General features: G+C 43.5%; 1 protein-coding gene across 2 annotated transcripts in view; it reads right to left on the bottom strand.

The window, feature by feature from the left end:
- Nucleotides 1–17021, bottom strand: part of SV2C (synaptic vesicle glycoprotein 2C) — a 286032-nt gene that overhangs the window by 23030 nt on the left and 245981 nt on the right. For both annotated transcript variants that reach the window (XM_068248808.1, XM_068248816.1), the window contains 4 exons: nt 11613–11702; nt 5222–5332; nt 3610–3698; nt 673–837 (listed from right to left, as the gene is read on the bottom strand). In XM_068248808.1, coding sequence (XP_068104909.1) covers nt 673–837; nt 3610–3698; nt 5222–5332; nt 11613–11702 — 455 coding nt within the window. The remainder of the gene's footprint in view (nt 1–672; nt 838–3609; nt 3699–5221; nt 5333–11612; nt 11703–17021) is intronic.

Raw genomic sequence — 17021 nt, 5'->3', positions numbered from 1 at the left:
AGAGCACCAGAGTAACCAGTCTAGACTAGAAAGGTAATAAAAATGTCGGTACCTATTATGTGTAATACAAAAATAACAAAGTACAATTTGCAAAGTACATTTTGAGCATGTAATTTGTTATTTTTGCATTATGCATGCAATTGGTATTCAGCATTTTTCCTTATCTAAAGGCATCTATGAATCAGTGACTTGCCTTATATGTAATTGTATTGATCTATCACTGGCCCTACCATGGTGATCACACCCATTCTGAGTTTAAATTGTTTAAGCTTCAGTGGTGCCCCCTATACTGGCATCTGTGAGAGCTCCAATGGTGCCCTCTATACTGACTTCTGGGAGAGCTCCAGTGGTGCCCCCTATACTGGAAGGGAAAAGGGTAACAAGATGGCCCCTTACCCTCGACCTAGGACCCCCTGCAACTGCAAGGGCCATACGTAAAGCATTTATACTTTGGCATCTACTGTATCTCTAATACAAAGAAACTGAATAGTCTATCCAAAATATAAAGCATGTCTAGTATATACTTGTTACATTTAAGGTGTTGGTACTGTAGTAACTATAGGATTTCCATAATAGCATTATTACGCCCTCTTAGCCTTGTCTGCTGGCCATGTCACAAAGAACAAAATATTACATACTGTAGAAAGGAACAAAAATAAATATCAGAAATACTTGTCATTGATGAAGTCTCCACTTTTATGAATCTGATTCTCCAGAGTGAAGTTGAAGTTGTAGTTAGAGATATTTTCTCCGCGGAAATATTTCACTCTCAGGGCATATTCATCAGCTTGAAGGTGTCTGATGACATCAGAGAACCAGACGGACAGTCCATAGTAACTGAAAAAAAAATCGAGTAACAGAGAAAGTAACAAAAAGTCCTTTCTGCAAATAGAGCAACTCGTGTGTGTATATAATTCACATGTTGCATGTATAGTACGCTATACACTATTTGCACATTGTATGTAGAATAGCAAAGATATATGGAATTTTCCTGATATCTCACATTCTTATTTTCAATTTAAAGGGTTAATTTTTATTACTAAAGTGTGCACAGCAGCCATATCATTGTGGCCTAACGTCCATATGCTTTATATGTAGTGTAACGTCAGTTATGAAAACAATGTAAGTTACGTAGTTCCCCATAAAGTTTTTGTGTGCTGCCTGCAATCACTGAACACCAGGGCTCCTCGAAGAGGAAGGCGAATTGCATGCGCATCATAGCATGCAACCCCCCCCCCCCCCATCCTCTTATCTTCAGAGAGGAGAGACACTTCACCCCATCGCTCTGCTGCCCTCTCTGCAAGATGGGTGGGGTATGAGCTCTGGCCTCCAAATACCAGGGGTCATATATGGCTACCTATACTGCAGGGGCTGCATCTGTGCTACCTATATACTGAGGGCTCCTCTGACTACCTATACTGGGGGCTGCATCTGGCTACCTACTGGTAATTCTCATTACTGGCTGCCTGTACTAGGGGGTTGCGTCTGACTACCTAAAACTTCAGTCTCCTCTGCTTAACCCCTACGGAAATATACTGATTTCTGCACAAATTTGTCATGAAATGTGATCTGTTCTTCATCCAAGTCACAACAATAGACAATTACAGTCTGCTTAAACTAATACCACAAAAATAATTAAATGTTTCCATGTTTTTATTAAACACACCATGTAAACATTCACAGTGCAGGTGGAAAAGGTATGTGAACCATTGTATTTAATAAGTGGTTGAACTTCCTTTGGCAGCAATAACTGCAACCAAACGTTCTGATTAGCTCCAGAAATTGCCTACTGGCTTTGCTCAGTTTGGTGGGTTTTTTTTGTTTTGTTTTTTACCTAGCCTCTCTTGACTCCGGCTGATCTTTGCCCCTGCTGCCCTCCTAGCTTGCACTGAAATCTGCTCTTTGCCATTTAACTCGACCCATGCCTGAATTCACACTGTTTTCTTGGAGAGTCAACAGCCTCAATCCATGCCTGAATACCAAGTAAGTTCTGACTGCTATCTGCTCTGACCTGTTGTTCTCTTGTCTTATCATTCATGATTATCTCTCACTTGCCTCAACTTCTGTTCTGTATCCAACTCAACGTACTGCATGCCAACATCTTCTTCCAGTCCAATCTACCCACACTTACATAATTGTCTCAGGTAAAAATCTAGCTTAAGCAAAAGTGATGGCCAACATCACTGGCCTCCCGTTCGTTGCGATCTGCAACATTGGATACAGATTCCCTGACCAGGATTGTTTATTTTCTTTATTTCCTGCAAAAGGTTACCTCACCCCTTCCCTCTCCATAGAGCACAGCAGATTCCTAAACCATCACCCAAAAAAAACACACTCAATCAATTTTGAGGAACATCAATCAAGTGTATACCCGTATCCCACACCCAAAACCGGCAAAGCGTGGGGCCGAGTGGGCACCAAAACCACCTACTTTGTCTATGATGACTTGGTGAACGTCACTTAGGCCCTGTTTAATCAGTTGCTCTCAGTTATAACTGAAAGGACAACTGATTTTCAAAGTAATGCCAATGTTTTCCTATGGCACAGTTTACACTTAACACGTTTTAACTGAAATCTTTTTCACAATGCACTGCTATGGAGAAAAAAAAAAACCGCGCACCAACTGATTAAAGGACACCTGAGGCGAAAATAAACAAATGAAAAAACGATTGTATCTATCTTTTGTCTCCTAAAAATGACTTTTTAAGATATTGCACAGTTTTATTTTATGTTTATCTACCTTTTAAGTTTTAACTGTTTTATTATTTTTGCTCAATGACACATTCATTGAAGTATGCCAGAGCTAAAATCTATGAACTATTAACTTTTTTTATCTCTTTCCTGCTCTCAGAAGCCATTTTCTGCTAGGAAAGTGTTTTATAGTTGGAATTTCTGATCATTGAGGGCCACACTGTAGTCACTTCCTGTCTGAGTCAGGACTGCGTCAGCCACTTACATACCTGATAGTTAACTCTTTCAGGCAGAGAAAAAAAAAGGAACACAGCATAGTTATTAGTGTGTGCTTGGCACTGTACATACACATGTCTATCTCATCATGTCACACGTCACCTTGGGTATCCTTTAAGTGTAAAAGGGGCCTTAGGGTTCTTCTGCCAACCATGTTTATTTTACTTTTCTCTCAAACAATTAAAGCGGACCTGAACTCAGAACATCCTCTCTGCTCTTAAAGATACGCAACAGCATAATGACCTTTACAGAAAAACATTTCTTTGTTACAGCTGATACAGATCCTACAATAAATCTGCAGAGTGTCTGCTACCTGCTTTCATGGCAGCAGACGTAGGGTTAACATCCTATGTTTACAAATTAGCTGCTCTGCCAAGGCAGCCAGCTGACACAGCTGAGAGATCTAATTGCAGTTACGATTAGTCACAGATGAGGGGGAAGTAGACAGGCTAAACTCTCTAAATACATACAGGGCGCATTTCTCTGTGTTTTCCTTCTGTCCTGTGCAAGAGTTCAGGTCCACTTTAAGAAAATGTTGAATGAGATACCATGTGGATACAGCTTCTAAATGATCAGTGCCTGCACCACTGAAAATAAACCGAATAGAAATGTTAAATCTTGATGGTAATGAGTAATCTTTACCCGAATGACAGACTGAGCCACACTATAGTCAGCTTGATTGTGTTTTCTTTGACAGGATAGTCAAAGCACCTCATGAACGTTAACCAGATCTGCAAAATAACATGTAATAGTAACAATCACACAAAGCAGAAAAAAATGATAGGCCACATCACAATACAACGTGTCTCATTACATAAAAGATAAGGGCAATTAGTGGGCTACATAATTACATGCTTTCACTTTAATTAATTTTCATATGGAAATAGAAATAGCAGCAGTGTAGGAGGGACCTCTAACACTGCCCTATATTGGATTGCCAAGATGTGGTTGTCTTCATTTAGTTTGTATTTTCTCTGTGTTATTGCTTATTGCGAAGCCAAGTGCTGCATGTGTAGTAATAATGGGTTTCATTTATAAATAGATACCTACATAAACAAGCACACACATACATAAGTAATTGGTGCTCAGTTTCTTATAGTTTCATAGTGTTCATACAGTTGCTAGTTCTTTGAGGATGTAGAAGTTCCAAGACACTTGCTGGTCTAGGGACTCCATGGGTTGTACATGGTTCCATCTCTGAATCATAAACAGGTCTTGATTTACTTAAAGTGTACCTGAGATGGGAATGGAAATAAAAAAATATACATACCTTGGGCTTCCTCTAGCCCCCTCCAGGCTAATCGTTCCTTTGCCATCCTACTCCGCCTCGTGGTTCGTCCGCAACTGGCCCCGGAAAATCCTCCAGTCAGGGCCAGTCAGCTCTCTGTATCTGCACAGTAGTACTGCGCAGGCACAGAACACTCCGTTCTGTGCCTGCGCAGTGGTACTGTGCAGATACAGAGAGCTCCCGGTAATTGAAGCATGACGGGAGTGCGCTCACGGCCCAGACGTGCATGAGAAGTTGTTCTGCACTGGAGAACTTTCTGGGGCCAGTTGCAGAAGATCCATAAAGTGGAGGTGGACTGTGACACAGCGATAAACATGGAGGGGGCTAGAGGAAGCCCCAGGTATTTAATCATCTGCCTTTAGTGCAAGCAGGAATATACTACTGCAGACTTTTTACAGATTTTTTCAATGTCCACTTTGAGTGTGTCTTTTCTAAGGAGGAAGGGTGTTATTCAAAAGTATTTTTATTTGTGAATAGGCAGGGTGGAGTTGCTGCACAATTTCATAGATTTTATTCATGTCCATTATCAGTTTGTCATTGCTCAAGAGGAAGAATTATTCAACTGCATTTAGTGCATAAAGAACAGGGAGGCAGCGACCACTGCAGAATATTATTGTTTGTCTGATTGATTGATTGATTGATTGATTGATTGATTGTATAGATTTTTTTCTTACCAGATCCCTAGTAAGCCAATGATTACATAGAGCTGTATTGCCCTTTGTTGCGGCACCGCTCTGCCAATATGTAGTGTGAAGCTGGCCTCAAGGATTTGTCCTTGATGATTCCAAAGCTAGGTAAATCAGGTCCATTGTTTTGCCATGAGAAATGCAGCAAAGCTAAGCTGAAATCTCTTCACAAATCTGAATGTACTAGTTCACTAGACTTTCTGGTCAACCTGCAGTTACTATAGACATAGTACAGATATTGCTTAAATACACATACTGACAAGAACAAGAAATCACTTACACCATAGAACTCTGTGCGAACCCTGACAATGCATCTTTTATACCACGTGCCTGTGTCTGACTCAATCTCAATCAGCTCATCGATTTGCTTTGGAGTCTTGATTCTGTGGACCTGCAGGAAAAGAGTATTCAGTATTGGAAGTACCGTACTCTTGTTTTAGAATACACACATTGCTCAAAGGAAAATTCTTAGTAAAGTCTGCTTAATTTGGAAACTTTTTGTTCAATTTTTAAGGACGTTTAATGGTTGTATAAACTTTGTAAACTTCAGGTAATGTGTAGCCTGCTCTGCTGCGGAGTTCCACAAGTCTCTGTAGGGTTATTAGCTTGTACGGAGTGCAAAAAATTGCAACCTTTATATGCAGCAATGTTACTAGCCCCTTCTATTTGCAGCTGCTATATGCATGGGGGGGGGGGGGGGTGCACTATTTTATCAGGCGCCTCTGGCAACCAAATTACTGCTAATCCCTACTAATCACTGCTAATAAGCATTGCCACCTACGGCGGCACCAGAAATATCAGCAGATAGAGTTAGGTGGCAAGATGGAGTCTTTAGGGTTAGGAGCCGTTGGGGAGGGGGTGTCCTTAATGTTAGGCGTGGGGGTGGGTTAAGGTTAGGCACCGCCAGGGGAGTTTTAGTGTTAGGCACCACCAGGGGTCCTTAGTGTTAGGAACCACCAGGGGGTTCCTTAGTGTTAGGCAGGTCCAAGGGGGTCCTTAATGTTAGGCACCACCAGGTAGGTCCTTAAGGTTAGGCAGCGCCAAGGGGGCAGTGGCATCTCTAGGGGGATGCGTTAGATGTGGACCGGACCAGGTGTCATCCGCGCGTGTGGGGGGGAGGGGTTAGTTGAGGGTGTGTGACAACAAGCTTCAGGCTAAGAGACAGTGGAGTAGGGCTATGTAAATATAGACCAGGCTATTGCCCAACTCCCCTTCGCCCTATAGCAAATGGGTCCAGTATATCCCCTCCCCAATCCCATTGTCACAAATGTAGTTACATTACTACAAAAAAGGTTTTTCATTATTGGTTTTGTTTAGCGTGGCGAGGTTGGAGGTCTATGGGGTAAGAGGGGGTGAAACCATGAGTTTCCGTACCAGGTGACATCAACCCTAGTGATGCTTCTGAAGGGGGGTCCTTAGTGTTAAGAACCACCAGGGGGGTCCTTAAGGTTAGGCAGCACCAAGATGGGTACATAGTGTTTAGGCACCACCAGGGGGGTCGTTAGTATTAAGCAGCACAAGGGGGATCGGTTAGTGTTAAGCAGCACCAGGGGGATCGGTTAGTGTTAGGCGTCAAGAGGGAGAGCTCTGTGTTAGAGTAACATTAAATTAGGTCATAGTAAAACATCAGTAAAGATTACCAATATTTTACTATCGGAATTAACTAGTAGAATATCAGTCATTTTACCGATATTCTACTAGTGGCTATCTCCCCCGCCCTTCACACTGGGGGCCCTTTTTTTCGTGTACACATGGTTTGTACTGGGAACACTATTGAATACATTTGCAATTGCTGAAATGATGGGCCTCTGCCTATTATATCAGCATCTTCCACCACGCAGTGTCTGCAGCCATTTTCATCTCCAGTCTGATCAAAGCAATGTTCACAAATTGGGCAGGATGAAGCTTTGACTGACTTCATAATAATGGAGTGTCTAACATATTTTGTAAGAGTTTCATGTAGACTCTAAAGACTGAGTAACTTTTTCTCCCCAGAGCTAATTTCCTCTGAGATGAATGGGCTGATAATAATTAGGTACAGGACAACCTCACATCAGATGAGAAGCTGCCAGCACATTATCTAGTTATTAATGCAACCGTTCGCGGAGAGATGATGTGCAGGATTCTTCCTTGCAGTTCATTCTGTACGGGATTCCTCCATAGGTGTGTCAATAACTGTGTGTAATTTGTGATATCCATTCCAAGACTCTCATCTCTTCTATGAATAAGGAAACACTTCAGAATACAATAGTGGCAGTGCAACAAGCCTGGAATGATTAACGTATGCAGGATGATCTATCACCAAACATGACAGATCTATCCATCCTCATCCAGACTGTCTATCCATGTCTACATATTACCCTGACTCTGCTAGTTTTTCTATATATTCACAGTTGAGTTAGATAAGTACACATTCACAATAAATATTACATTTAACTTACCGAGTTTACTAAAGTTATGCTACCGAAATGTTATGACGCATGGCCATAAATGATCGTAATAAAAAGTCACTTGATATATATGTTACGGCTAGAACCCAAAGTTTGGCCACTTCTAGTTCTGGCCGTCCACTTCGGGTTCTGGCCGGCCAATGCGCGAAGTGGCCGCTGCACTGCGGCCGATGTTAGAAATGGTTTGATTCCTCTGAGGTTAATGTATCTTCTGCGCCGCAGCGCAGCGGCCAAACGTATAACAACTTCGTTAATTTATTGCAATTCAGCCGGCGGCAATGTAACAATTCAAGCCGCCGGCTTTTTTTTTTCTGCCTCTCTCTCTCTCCTCTTATGGGCAGCCGGCGGGGACATGCGTGTCCCCGGGAGTCGTTTGTGGCTCCAGGGCAGCAGAGCGGGGAGGCTGCAGACATCGCTTCTGCCAGCACCCGCTCTGCAAGAACGGCAGGATAACCCTGCCGCGACGAACGACTCCGGAGGGGGGACACGCGTGTCCCCGCCGGCTGCCCATAGAAGAGCGAGAGAGGCGGGGGGAAGGAGGAGAGAGAGGGGGGGGGGAGAAGGAGAGAGAGGCAGAGAAAAAGCCGGCGGCTTGAATTGTTACATTGCCGCCGGCTGAATTGCAATAAATTAACGAAGTTGTTATACGTTTGGCCGCTGCGCTGCGGCGCAGAAGATACATTAACCTCAGAGGAATCAATCCATTTCTAACATTGGCCGCAGCGCAGCGGCCACTTCGCGCATTGGCCGGCCAGAACCCGAAGTGGCCGGCCAGAACTAGAAGTGGCCAAACTTCGGGTTCTGGCCGTAACATATATATTTATATCAAACATTCGTAGAAAGGCTGCGGTGAAGCATATTAATCACATCAAAGGATACTTGAAGTGAGGGGAATATGGAAGCTACCATAATTATTTCCTTTTAACCAATGCACATTGCCTGGCTGTCCTGCTGATCCTCTGCCTCAAATATTTTACCATAGTCTCTGAACAAGCATACAGAAAAGATGTTTCTGACTTAAAGGAAACCAGAAATGAACGCTTTGGCACACAATAAACATTTTACAAACTAAATACTATACCTGGTATTTTCGCCACTCTGGTGTGCCTTTTTTGTGTTTTTTTACTATAATTCCACGCAAAACACAGTTCATCAGAAAAGCATATTATTTAGTAGGCTTTGTGCAAAATGAAATCACCATTTCTAAAAACCTCTTATGACTAATAAAGATTAAAACACATTTTTTTTCAATATACCCTTACTACTCCCATCTCATCACATCTCTCTGTGATGCTGTGAATATACAGAACAGGAAATCAGAGCCAGAAAGGGGCAGGATTGGGCTTGAAAAGACATCAGAGAAGACAGACTCAGCTATAATGATTCCTGAGCAAAGCCAGACTGAATGCTCAGTCTGGGATTTTATCAGGGCTGATAACAGGTAGGCTGAGCAGTGAAGGAAGAAGCAAAGCCAGACTGAATGCTCAGTCTGGGATTTTATCAGGGCTGATAACAGGTAGGCTGAGCAGTGAAGGAAGAAACAGAGAGCAGGGTAGGTGTTTTCTCTAATGTTCCCACTGATTTATATGGTAAAATACATGAGGGTGCTTCGTCTCTGGTTCACTTTAAAGAGGAACTGTAACCCAGGATTGAACTTCCTCCCTATCAGTAGTTGATATCCCCTTTCCCAAGAGAAATCTTTACCTTTTCTCAAATGGATCATCAGGGGGCTCTGTACAGCTGATATTGTGGTGAAACATGGTACATGGCAGTGACTTGGTGACAAAGTACTGCGACATATCTCACTGCACCCTCCATACCTTTGAGCCAATCTTTCCTTAACCCTCTGGGCGATAATCCCGTGCTGAGCGTGGGGAAAGCCGCCACAGAGGCTTTCTCAGGCCCTGGTGGGCCGATTTGCATAATTTTTTCTTTGTTGCACGCAGCTAGCACTTTGCTAGCTGCGTGTATATACCAATCGCCGCCACTCCGCACTGATTCGCCGTTACCCGCCGTGCCGCGCCGCCCCCCCCCGGGCCCCGTGCGCAGCCTGGCCAATCAGTGGCAGGCAGCGCTGAGGGGTGGATCGGGACTCCCTCTGACGTCACGACGTCGTTGACGTCGATGACGTCATCCTGATTGTCGCCATGGCAATGGGTGAATCCAAACAGGAGATCCCGTTCTGAATGGGATTTCCTGTTTGCTTTGATCGCCGGAGGCGATCGGAGGGGGTGGGGGGATGCCGCTGCACAGCGGCTATCATGTAGCTAGCGCAAGGCTAGCTACATGATTAAAAAAAAATAATAATAAAAAAAAAATGTGCTGCGCCGCCCCCTGGCGATATTATTGTATCGCCCAGGAGGTTCAATTATTAGACCGTGAAACCAATCAAATATTATCGGGGAAGATGAGGCTAGGGATGATCACAGATATGCAAATTGTTCTGAGTTGATGCAAATTTATGCAAATATATGCATTTTGAAAATGGACCAAACAATTTAAACCTGGATTTAAATTGATTGGTCCATTTTCAAACTGCATACATGTGCATAAAATTTGACATAATTTCGGAAGAATTTGCATCTCATTGATAATCCCTAGATGAGGCAAACCTTGCTTGTCTGTGCCCAGTCCCTTCTAGTATCTGCTCCTTTCTCACCCAGTATCCACCCCCTTTCCACCCAGTATTCGCCCTCTGTTTATACCCCTGTCTCTTCTTAGTAGAGTGCCCCAGCTCTTCATGCACAGAGAGAGTTGAGACTCATGAACATTGCTGGACATGGACGTGAAGATCCGGATGCAGTCCAGAGTCAGCGTCGTAACCACTTGACGACCAGGGGATTTTCCCCTTATCTGTGCTGCGTGGGCTGTTCAGCCCACAGCACAGATCGTGTTGCAGCCAGGGCGATCAGACTTTCCCCCTTTTTCCCCACTAGGGGGATGTCCTGCTGGGGGGGGGGGGTCTGATCGCCGCCGGCTGTTTGGGTTTTGCAGGGGGGGGCTCCTCAAAGCCCCCCTCCGCAGCGCTATTCTGCCCTCTCCGCCCTTCCCTCCCTCCCCTCCTTGCTGTGGGCTTTAGCCTATCAGATGCCGGCGATCCCTGGCCAATCAGAGGCCGGGGATCACCGATCTCCTTTACGGCGCTGCTGCGCAGCAGCGCCGTATTGATGTAAACACCGGGGTTTTCTTCCCCGCGTGTTTACAATTAGCCTGCGAGCCGCGATCAGAGGCTCGCAGGCGGTTCACGGAGACACCCTCTGTGAACTGACATGGAACGGCCGCTTCCATGGAAACACCACTTCGACCTGCTGAAGCCTATCGGCGTTAGGCGGTCGTTAAGATTAAGAGGTTTTTTCACGTGTACAGCGGCCCAGCAGGACCATGGAGGTACCAGACAGGATGCCGGGCTGACTCTGCGGGAGGTATTTGGAAAATATCTTTTTCACATGTAACCTTTGAGTTCAGGTGTAGGGGTAATTTAGTAGTGATCAGAGCGGATTTTAAACCCAGTTAAATGAAGTGTATCCTAACCCATTGGTATTGTAGCTGTACATATATCCCTAGCAAAAGCAGTAAATTTGTCGCCACAGTACGTGAGTGTACTACTACTGACCCAACAGGAAATTGGGGCAAATTTCGATGCTTTTGCCATGAGTCCCTGTACAGCCACAACAGGACTATAAAGGGATCCCTAGCAAATATACAAATGTACATATATTCATAAAATAAAAAAGTAAAGCGATTATACATATAATTGTTTTCACTGCTATTAATGATCTTTTTTTTAATCAACATGGACCTCTTGTGGACCATTTGGAAGATCAATGAAAATCTTGCAAAACTGCAGTATTTGTCAACTGCAAAGGTCTCTGGTGGCAGCTAACTGACTTGTACTACAACACACACCTCTTCCGCACAAACACATTTTTTTTTGAGTGGGGGGGGGGGGGGTCTAGAAGATGTGGCTTCCAAGAAGAAAACAGAACAAAGAACACCAAGATTACCATTACAGTGCCTAAGAACCTATCAATTTAATGGTACCCCCTTAGCATGCCCCCATTACTGGTTTCACAATTATTCCCACAAAGGATGGAGAGTTATCTCCTGCCCGCACTGAGCTCCCGGGAGTTTCTTTTTATGCGGATGCACATAAACTTCTGTGAAAACTCCTCGTAAAGCTATATCTGTATAACCTGCATGTAGTGAGATGTAAGGACTTACTGTGAAGACTTTCTCTGGCTGTCCCCGCGCTCTCATATTGGTGTCATGAATTTGTTTCAGGATCATCCAGGCCTCGTCGTGTTTTCCAGTCTATGATTGCCAATAAAAACAGAACCAAAACAAAAATAAATCATACAAGCTGATATGCTATGCATCAGTATTTATTGCAAATTAAGCTAAGGTAAATTAATATTTGACTGGTGAGTCAAAATGGACAGGAGGCTTAGTGTGAGAGTAAGAATTGTAAACTCATTTACGTAGGGCTTTCTCCTAGTGTTTTCTGTAATTGCTGTATACAGTATATTGTCACTCCATCTGTTTATGCATGATGTAATTTTCAGTGCAGTCTTATGTATATTTCCCATAGAGGTTCCGTCAGTCCTCCCTCTGAATCGCTTCCCTACAATCCACCATGAACGCAGCTGCCAGACTAATCTACTCCTTTTCATTCTTTCTCCACAACTCCCATATAAATCCCTTCACTGGGTCCCGGTCTGCTTAAAGCGGACCCAAACCAAACATTTTTTTAATAAAAAATATTTAGTTGCACCACTCTGACACATACAAAGATAAATAAACACTCCTTCAAGCCTATGATCATTTCAGTGCATGCTTTTAACCCTTCTCTTTTCATAACTAGGGTTATATTGGAGGCAGCCATTAGCAATTCCTCCATTGCCAAACACCATCTACTCCACCAGTTTGCCGGAAAAATGCCGGCAATTTGAAAGGAAGGGAGGGGTTCCTCCAATAAATGTAAAATATTTTATATTTGTCATCATGCAGCTGAAAAAAGGCTGCTATTTATTATTATAATTTAGAAAATAGATTTTATTTCTGAAATCTTGTATTTTTAATTTGGGTCCACTTTAAGAATCAGCTTCATTGCTATTCCTGGCCTACAAATCTATACACAAGTCCCATCCGACCTACATCTCTGACTTGGTCAGCAGATACACACCTGACCCGTCCACTCTGCTCCTCCAATGACCTCCTACTAACCACCCCACGCATCTCGCACTCCCATGCACGGCTACAGGACTTTACTAGAGCTGTCCCCATCCTGTGGAACTCTCTCCCACTACCCATCAGGTTTGCCCCCTCCTTCAACAACTTCAAGCAAGTCTTTAAAACCCACCTCTTCAAGAAGGCCTACCCCCCACTACCGATGCCCTAACTCCCTCTGCCGAGAAACTCTCGATGCAGCTCCCCTCCTATTGTGTCACTACCTCCTCCCTTTAGAATGTAAGCCTTTGGCAGGGCCCTCCCTCCTTGTGTATCATACTTGATTATGCAAATCAAAATAATGTAAACTTATATTATTGGGACTACTACTCCAGTGTATCATCTGGCATTGTGTATCTTATTGCTCATTAACTGTATTGAGTTGCCTGTCATCCCTATTATCATTGTCTGTTGGCGCTATATAAATCCAATGAATAATAATAATAATGTTGCACTCATAAACTGTATTTATTTTATGCATTGCGTAGGTAGGAAAAACAAAATATTGTAAAAATCAATCTTTTTAATAGCTAAATGAGCCAATTTACAGAATATAAGCTTTCAGGAGTAGTCCCCCTCTTTGTGTATATTTTCACATGACTCACTTCATGAATCATCTTAAACTACTCCCAAAGAAGAGGACTGGCTAGAAAGCTTGCATTGCTAAATCCCATTTTAAATCATTTATTTTCATTCTTCCAGCTTACTTTCGCATGCTGTAGACAATATGGCAGAACACACCTTATATAGTTTAGCCAAATGCCACAATCCCATATACATTATTAAGAGACCCTGCAGGGGATCCGAGTATCAGGGGTCAGGAACCTTTTTGGCTGAGAGAGCCATAACCGCCACATATTTTAAAATGTATTTCCGTGAGAGCCATACAATGGGCTTGATTCACAAAGCGGTGCTAACCTACTTAGCACGTCTAAAGTCTTTAGACGCGCTAACCAGGGTGCTAAGTAGGTTAGCACCGGATTTCTCAATCAGCTCGCGCGCTAACTTTGCGCGCGCAAAGTTTTACGCGCGCTAAATCCCATAGGCTTTAATGGGCACTTCGCGCGGAGTTTTACGCGCATAAAGTTTTGCGCGCATAAAGTTTTATGCGCGAAAAGCTTGTTTAGACGTGCTAAGGGGGTTTTCACAGGCGTGCTAACAGTTAGCACCGCTTTGTGAATCAAGCCCAATATGTTTCAAACTGGCACAGTGCGCATTCGCAGCAGAGGGCTGTCCCTGTTGCCATGGTGATGTGTATACAGTTGATCCGCCGGGCAGCGGAAGTGTCAGACACGTCTTCAGCTTCTCTTGGGTTTCAGCAACATCAGCAATTTCCCTGAGAGCCAGACAGGAGAACAGCTTGTACAATTAGCTAGCTGACTTTGGGGTTGATTCACTTTGTAGGACGAGATCCCCGCAGTTTGATTGGCCCAATAGGCTGCCTGTTAAGTGATTGCCTGAATGGCCAATCACTGACCAATTTTACCACTTCCATGTAGCATGAGTGTCAACAGATATTAAATACTATGAGTGAATTGTGTAGGTAAACTCCTCCTACATGGAGGTGGTAAGATTGGTCAGTGATTAGCTAATGTGTGTATTAGGCTTTAGCCTTCAATTTTTTTTCCCTTCTGCTCTCGTTTGTGTAGACACAAGACAACTGCTTTGTGTTTTCAGTGCTGTCTCAGGGAGTGAGTCTGAAAAGAGAAGGGCTGCACAACCCCCAGAGCAGACAGTATGACAGCCAGGGGCGTAGCAATAGGGGGTGCCGAGGTTGTGACTGCATCGGGGCCCTTGGGACAGAAGGGCCCTATTTTAACTGCAGTATTAGCTCTCTATTGGTGCTGTGCTCATAATAATCACTCTTATAGTGTTAATCATTAGCAAACTGCTCCCCATCCTCTTCTTGCACCTCTGACACTGTGGTTGTCCTTGGCAGGTTTTTGGTGCACCGTATCAATTGTTAGGTACAGAGTGCTTGGGGGCCCCAATGTAAACTTGCATCGGGGCCCACAGCTCCTAAGCTACACCATTGATGACAGCAGAAAGGTGAAGGTCAAGAGGAAGTTAGTAGAGAGGTTGAGCAAAACTGTAGATCCTATGTTCAAATGTCAGCACAGTTCTCAGCTTTCTGGATTAAGAAGAGGAAAACTTTTATAGAGTATGAAAAAGAAACAGTTCTTTTAGTGAACACTTCTCTACCAGGAAAAGTGCATTCATAATCTGCTACAAGGTCCCTATTTGTAATAGATACAGTATTTCCCCACATATTTTCATATATATACGAAAACAGTGGATTGCAAAAGTATTCGACCCCCTTGAAGTTTTCCACATTTTGTCACATTACTGCCACAGACAGGCATCAATTTTATTGGAATTCCACGTAAAAGACCAATACAAAGTGGTGTACATGTGAGAAGTGGATCGAAAATCATACATGATTCCAAACATTTTTTACAAATAAATAACTGCAAAGTGGGATGTGCGTAATATTCGGCCCCCTGAGTCAATACTTTGTAGAACCACCTTTTGCTGCAATTACAGCTGCCAGTCTTTTAGGGTATGTCTCTACCAGCTTTGCACATCTAGAGACTGAAATCCTTGCCCATTCTTCTTTGCAAAACAGTTCCAGCTCAGTCAGATTAGATGGACAGCGTTTGTGAACAGCAGTTTTCAGATCTTGCCACAGATTCTCGATTGGATTTAGATCTGGACTTTCACTGGGCCATTCTAATATAGATATGTTTTGTTTTAAACCATTCCATTGTTGCCCTGGCTTTATGTTTAGGGTCATTGTCCTGCTGGAAGGTGAACCTCCGCCCCAGTCTGAAGTCTTTTGCAGTCTCCAAGAGGTTTTCTTCCAAGTTTGCCCTGTATTTGGCTCCATCCATCTTCCCATCAACTCTGACCAGCTTCCCTGTCCCTGCTGAAGAGATGCACCCCCCGAGCATGATGCTGCCACCATCATATTTGACAGTGGGGATGGTGTGTTCAGAGTGATGTGCAGTGTTAGTTTTCTGTCACACATAGCGTTTTGCATTTTGGCCAAAAAGTTCAATTTTGGTCTCATCTGACCAGAGCACCTTCTTCCACATGGTTGCTGTGTCCCCCACATGGCTTGTGGCAAACTGCAAACGGGACTTCTTATGCTTTCTGTTAACAATGCCTTTCTTCTTGCCACTCTTCCAAAAAGGCCAACTTTTTGCAGTGCACGACTAATAGTTGTCCTATGGACAGAGTCTCCCACCTGAGCTGTAGATCTCTGCAGCTTGTCCAGAGTCACCATGGGCCTCTTGACTGCATTTCTGATCAGCGCTCTCCTTGTTCGTCCTGTGAGTTTAGGTGGATGGCCTTGTCTTGGTAGGTGTACAGTTGTTCCATACTCCTTCCATTTCTGAATGATCGCTTGAACAATGCTCCGTGGGATGTTCAAGGCTTTGGAAATCTTTTTGTAGCCTAAGCCTGCTTTAAATGTCTCAATAACTTGATCCCTGACCTGTCTTGTGTGTTCTTTGGACTTCACGGTGTTGTTGCTCCCAATATTCTCTTGGACAACCTCTGAGGCCCTCACAGAGCAGCTGTATTTGTACTGACATTAGGTGCACTCTATTTAGTCATTAGCACTCATCAGGCAATGTCTATAGGCAACTGACTGCACTCAGATCAAAGGGGGCCGAATAATTATACACACACCACTTTGCAGTTATTTATTTGTAAAAAATGTTTGGAATCATGTATGATTTTCGTTCCACTTCTCACGTGTACACCACTTTGGGCTCTATTCTCAATGAGTTTCCGCATGCGGTAAAGTACATGCGGGAAGTTTGCACCCAAAATACCGGCAAGTTGGGATTCTCAAAATGTTCCGCATGTTTTTTCCGCATGCGGAAAAAGTGTGATAAAAGTGCGGGATTCATGCGGTAAAATTTCCGCAAAAGTCGGTATTTTCCGCAATAAAAGATCAATTCTCAAAGATGTTCAGGCGCATCTTTTCTTCGTTAATTACCGAATTTTTATCACCTACAAGAAGTAGGTGATATATTCCGCATCCCATTGACTTTAATGAAGTGTGGAGGCTTAAGGGCTGTGCTTGGTGGACTTTAACTTTTTTTTTTTAAACACTTTTTCATGCGACCTTTTTACCGCATGATTCCCGCATGAATAATGCCTGTTTCCGCATCTTTTTTCCCGCATGCGGCAAACATGCGGAAAATGTTAGTGAATGCTAAAAAAATGCGGAGTTTACCGCTGGCGGGAATTTACCGGTAAAATTTTGCGGTACTTTTGGCTCTTTGAGAATAGAGCCCTTTGTGTTGGTCTTTCATGTGGAATTCCAATAAAATTGATTCATGTTTGTGGCAGTAATATGACAAAATGTGGAAAACTTCAAGGGGGCCGAATACT

The sequence above is a fragment of the Hyperolius riggenbachi genome, chromosome 1 (assembly GCF_040937935.1).
Source record: "Hyperolius riggenbachi isolate aHypRig1 chromosome 1, aHypRig1.pri, whole genome shotgun sequence".
Classification (NCBI taxonomy): Eukaryota; Metazoa; Chordata; class Amphibia; order Anura; family Hyperoliidae; genus Hyperolius; species Hyperolius riggenbachi.
The sequence above is the reverse complement of the archived record's forward strand: the minus strand, read 5'-3'. Positions and strand labels throughout refer to the sequence as shown.